General features: G+C 40.9%; 1 protein-coding gene across 1 annotated transcript in view; it reads right to left on the bottom strand.

Annotated features, from left to right (window-relative positions):
* LOC115011415 (peroxisome biogenesis factor 10) overlaps positions 1–2103 on the bottom strand; it is a 12985-nt gene extending 10882 nt beyond the window's left edge. The window contains 4 exon segments of the mRNA XM_029436615.1: positions 695–1017; positions 1020–1106; positions 1199–1279; positions 1766–2103. Coding sequence (XP_029292475.1) covers positions 695–1017; positions 1020–1106; positions 1199–1279; positions 1766–1877 — 603 coding nt within the window. The 5' untranslated portion in view covers positions 1878–2103.
* Positions 2104–6315: the final 4212 nt, after the last annotated feature.

Here is a 6315-nt window from a genome sequence, read left to right as displayed (position 1 = left end):
CTCTCTCTCTGTGTTCTCTCTCTCTCTTCATCTCTGTCTCTCTCTCTTTCTCTCTTCTCTTCTCTCTCTCTTGTCATATCTCTCTCTCTCTCTCTCTCTCACCCTTCTCCCCCTCCCCCTCTCTCCCCCTCCATCTCTCTCTCCCCCCCCTCTCCCCCTCTCTCCCCCCCCATATCTATACTCGTGTCTCCTCTATCTCTCTCCTCTCCCCCTCTCTCCCCATTCTCTCTATCTCTATATCCCCCCCCCCCCCCCCTCCATCTCTCTCTCTCTCTCTCTCATTCTCTCTCTCATCTCTCTCTCTCTCTCTCTTCTATCTCTATCTCTCTCTCTACCCCACCCACTCTCTCTATCTATATATATATATATATAATAATACCCACAGATATATTACACATATATACACACACATATATACACATACATATATCACATATATATATATATCACACAATAGATATATACTAATACAGATATACACACAAGATAGACACACCCAGAAGACACATACACATAAAACCACCTCACACACAGACACAGATACATATACAGATACAAACAGATAAAATAGAATATAGAGAGATATATATATATATATATCATATCATATATATATATATAGATATAGAAATTACTATACATATATATATATATATACATATATCTATAAAAAAATAAAATAATAATTACCTACATAGCAGATACCAGCCACTCTCTTGGACAGGTGGTAGAAAGAGCCGCTGATGTAGAACAGAGCCACGTGGAGTCGGTGCAGGAGGGTCAGACCCTGACGGAGGACAAACACGGCCGGCAGGCACGCTTTCCTCTGGGGCTCCGAAAACAGCCCCACTGCCCTCTGCATCCATTGCCTCAGACAAGACTCCAGGCTCCACAGCCGGGACGCCGTCTGCCGCTGCCTCACATCACTGCGCCACTCCTGCCCACACTCCAGCTCATTCTCCAGGGACACCAGGACCTTGTCCAATAGGTAAGGAAAGAAGGAGTGGAAGAGGACAAAAGGCTTCGTCTGGCCCGAGAGGGGATTCGCTGTTCAGTGGGATCCACCTGGACGATGTGGACGTACTCCTCGCCCAGGGTTTGGTAACCTGGGGAAGAGAAAGACACAAATAATTATGAACTAGTCACAACTAATCTAATTAAACATACGTAAAGTTAGATTTCATGTTGGTTTGGTCACCTGAGAATGTGGTTAAACCATAGTATGCGAGGTCTGACAGCAGCTCTATCTCTCTCCTCCAGTCCAGCCATCGTTTGGATCCTACACAAAGCTCAACAAACTTTGAGAATGTAATTTACAGTTACACAGCTTCATATAACAAATGGTTGATTTATCACTCTGACAAACAACACGTTTTATTGTGATGATAACCAGTTAATCTTTTCCTTGAAAATAGTAGTTAGTGAATATTGAATTGAAAGCGTTACTAATGAAAATTAGCCAGCAGTGCAGAGGTATTACGTTGACACCAACTATACTAGTAGCCTATGTGTTTCATTTTACAGCGCTTTAACAGTTAGAACCCCGTTTTCAGTAATTAATATATTTTACTCTTCAAGTCTGCATTCAACCAGAACAAGCAGCATTTATAACAATACATTTATGAGAGGCTGGAAAGTGGACAGTTACTTTTTGTAATCAGTCTGCAGGAGTTTTGCGGCGAGACTGCACCTAGCTTGCTCTACATGTTAAAAGTAAAGAAGACGATAGCTAATTTCCCGGTGTGTTCAATTTGAACAAACTTACCAGCAAGTGTTTGGAAAGCTTCGTTGGCGTTGTTTCTCAGGAAGGTTTGATAATATTCGTCCTTTTGACTGGACCGAATCAACTGGGATTGGTTTGCAGGAGCGAGCGGCATTATAAACTAACAACCAAGAAAACAAGAGATAATTTCAGTTTGACAGCAGGCTGTCCGTCCAGTAAAACATTAGTCTAGTCCCTAGTGTGCATGGTCGGAATATGTACTAATATTCCATCGTAATTATTGTTACAATTTCATGTAGCAAAATCCAGTATCGTTGAACGTTGAAAGAGAAAACAAATAGGAAGTTGAAGCCCTGAAAAGACACAAAACTGCCCGACAATGTCTTCAATCTCTTAAGTCACAGTGCCACTCTCTGGCCTGGGGAGGCATTACAAGCTCACTTACAACTAAGCGAATAAAGTTAGTTTTCAGGATATTTAATATTTTATCCATGAAGTTACTTCTTCAATCATACTATATGCATATTTTATTTCCCAACATGGCATTTTAAATGACTTTTAATCATGCTTGTTTAACACAATGATGTCTTAACATCAGACCAATATTATTAAAACAATTTTAATTATGTCAAAAACCTTTTAAATGCACCTCTAAAATGTGCATTTACTTCAGTGTTGAAATTGCTGCTCCAAACCCAATGTTTACACAGCAGCTGTAATGACCCACTGTACAAGTTGCTACAAGGCACTCTTCTACCTGTGTAGGTAGGTTAAGTTCATTCATTCATTCAAAGCTCAGGCAGCTCTGCTGTGATCTGCCAGGTAAGTTGCAGAACCAGTTTCTTTGTCTCCTCAGTGCTGCTCCCTGAGCCAGCCAGGTATACTATAACCGCTAGGAAGAACATCCCTTTGTAAGCCCACTCCTATCCTTTTACAGCGACTTTTCTCAGCACTTGAATCAACAGTCTGTCCCACCATCCTGCACACCAGGAAGTTGAACTTTGCTCTCAGTGAGGGGAGGAGCTGGGCTTTCCCTTTGCCTCCTCCCTTTAGGTTGGGAGCTACTTGTAGCTTGTTGCAGATGAAAGGTGGATGGGGTGGGAAGCACTATGCTGCTTGGACTAAACCACTAACGAGAACACGGGGAGAGTCTTTGATTTCGACAGGTAAGACTGCATGCACCGTGGGACATTCAACATAAAACTACAGTGTTTTTTATCTTAACTAGTTTCGAGGCATCGACAGGATAGACAGGATTTGAAAGGCTGATAACGCTTCAGTGATCACATCTGCTGTACTTTGTGGTTAACATGTTTGAATTGCACCTTTTATTGGTTCTGATTAGAAAAGAGAACGGTTAATCTCTTCCTTGACACTGCACCAGTGAGTTCAGGTTCAGTTATGGCTTCTGATACACAACTGTTGTGGTGCTGTATCAGTCCAGTCTTGTTAGGAGAGCCTTTGCTGAATTTCTGTTTTTGTGAGATCTGTGACTGTTTCCCTGAGATCTGTCTTATTTTAGTTGTGAAACATTAAGTAGGAAGTTAAAACTTTCCCTTGACAACAGATTATTGTTTCGTAGTGTTGAAGGCAACTCAGGTGAATGTTACACTTCATACACAACCATCCAAAGGGAATAAGCTGTTGTATCGATGTTTAACCCTAACCCTAACCCTTCTTTCCTTCAATAAAAACTAGTTTCACAGAGACAGAAACAGAACATTTTAGAAACCAAATGTATTGTTTACATTTGAAATAGTTCTGGCCCAAAAGGAGAAGAATAAAATGATTCACACTTTGGTTTAGTTGATTACAGTGTTGCTTGACAGGAGAGAATACTGTTGGAACTTGAATGTTAGAATTTTGGACATCCCTACATTGTGAAATGTTTGCCTGTATATTCTGAATTCATCACAAAGGAAATGTTGTTTTCAAATGTGATATACAGGTGAAGTTATTGTATTAAAATGTGATATGTCACATGTGAAATTCCTAAAATGTGTCTATAAAATGTAAATATTAATGTAAAACTGGTGTTTTCACACATGTATGCATGACATTTAGGTTCCTATAATCATTATATTAATGTATTATATATGTATCTTAAGTGAAATGGTTTGTGATTTATTGAGTCATTTAACATTTTTATTTATGAAAAATTCCCTACGCATATCTCATGTGAATGTATCACGTAATATATCTAAAAACAGTATGTGCTTATACAGTACGTGGAATTTTCACATACAGGCACATTCATACTTAGTAGTTGACAGTACTGTCCACAGGACACAAGTACAACATAACAATATACAGGAGCTGTTGTAGAGAGTGTGTGGGACACACACACACACACACACACACACACACACACACACACACACACACACACACACACACACACAAGTGGAACACAAGTGGAAAGAAGCAGATAAACTGAGGCGACACATAACAAGTTATTTCTATAATTACCTCAGGCAACTTCTGTTTCAGCTGTGGTATCAAACGCATGCCTAGTCTGGTATTCACACTGAACTACACACACCTGTTTCCTCTTGCAAACACACAGTGTGCGATACCCTGCATGTTTGCATGTAGGGTTTGTGGACCTGCAGGGACACCACAGGAGGTTCCATGAATGCCTGAGGTGCTTTAGGGGTCTATGCCAGAAATCCAGGAGTCCTTGAAATGCTTCTACAGGCGCTTGTGACAACATGGACCTTTTTCACAGCAGACATTTTTACTTGTCATAGTAGAAAAAGCACTGGTGAAATCTCTAGTGTAGTGCCCGTTCAGGATGTGCTCGTGCTGTTGCTTCTTAGGTTTTGAAGTGAAACAAAGGAGCAAACTTGGAAAGATACATAATGGCGGGGGTGTCTGGGGGACCCCTAGAAAAATGTGATAATTAGAGCAGCATTGTTATTTCCTTGTTTTAGGAATGGAGTTTAGCTCATACAGACACCAGCTCAGAACGGGACTATGCCACTGGCGATCGGAGAGATAGAGAGGCTTGGATTAATCTGAGCAGCATGTATGGGAATAAATTACAATATATAATATTTCACGCTTTGCCCCTGGTGGTCTCTCGTTGCTGCATGGTCGCACCGGGCACCTGTACCGTAATGGTACTGATAAACGTCTAACGTGTTTAACAAACACACACACACACACACACACACACACACACACACACATCCTCATTTCTATCACTGGTGTCGTCATGGAACACTGTTATTTATCGATATGAAAGAGAACATACAGAGATGTCTCTTAGTGGCCATTTGTGGACATGGCTGTGCTATTGTGTGGATTTTGATGTGCACCGTTGGCACTAGTCGTCAGTGCACAAGAACAGACATGGAAGTGAGGAAAGCAAGCAAATGACTGAGAGGGCACACACAGAAGGCTCTTCTAGTGTTTTATCTTCATCAATACTCAAATATTCCAGTATGCTTCAAACCACGTGCTTGTCAGCTCATCTAACAGCAAACCCCTTTCTGAAAGCGGATCTGTTGGAAACAGACACTTACACCAACTTTACGACTGGCCAGGTTTTTGGTTTCTCTTTTGTTCACTCTCACTACTTCTGTCACTTTTTGTATGTACAACTCAGTACAACACCTCAAATGCAGTGTTGCTAACTCCTCAGTAAGAAAAGTAGCTATTGGCTGTCCTAAAAGTTGCTAAATGACGTCATCTCTTAATTTGCATAATCACCAATTTGCATGTAATTGTAATGGACGATGTAGGAGAGAGGAATAACGTCGAGGGAGAGACAAAAAGTGTATAAAAAAACACTCTAAATATGTTTAGAACTACAAATGAACTTTCTTCTGTTGATTCTTGTTTTTTATTTTTTATTTCTTTGCCATTGAAATAGGCCAGGGGTCGGGAACCTTTTTGGCTGGGAGAGCCATAAAACCAAATATTTTTAAATGTATTTCCTTGAGAGCCATATATTTAATAAAATTGAGTTTTAAGTATATCACGTCTCCGAGTACTAAAAGCGGTATCAGTATTTCCCCTACTGTGCCCCCCCCCCCCCCCCAACGGAACCCTGCGCCCCCTTCTGATTTTATTTATACAACTCACTTTTCATACTGAACAGGTGCTCTTTTATTAAATAAACTAAACGTTTATGTTATTTATCTAATTTATGTGCACATTTCTGTGTCTACTGCACGGGTGTCAAACTCAAGGCCACAATTATATCAGGCCCGCGAGAAAATATAATTTTTCTATCATAACTGGCCCGCCGGTTTTGGTAATTAAATCAATGCTTGGCACAACCACGGGAAAATACATATTTGAGGAAGTATCTAAATGTGGGAATGAAATGAAACTGCCCCGGGACAAACTGACGGGACTGACGACAGACAGCGATGTGATGAAAAGAGCGGATTAGTGCAGGATGCAGGAGAAGATGCAGCGGGAGAACTGTGCAGGTGAGCTGACGGTGTATCACCGCATCACACACCAGGAAGCGCTGTGTGGTAAAGCTCTGGAGATGGAACATGTAATAAGCGCCGTAACACAAACAGGAAACTTTATAAGAGTCAATGTAAGTCTTTTCCTGAGGAGATACATTCTGAACA

This window comes from Cottoperca gobio, chromosome 7, assembly GCF_900634415.1.
Source record: "Cottoperca gobio chromosome 7, fCotGob3.1, whole genome shotgun sequence".
Taxonomy (NCBI): domain Eukaryota; kingdom Metazoa; phylum Chordata; class Actinopteri; order Perciformes; family Bovichtidae; genus Cottoperca; species Cottoperca gobio.
Note: the sequence above shows the minus strand (reverse complement) of the source record. Positions and strands in the feature narration are given on the sequence as shown.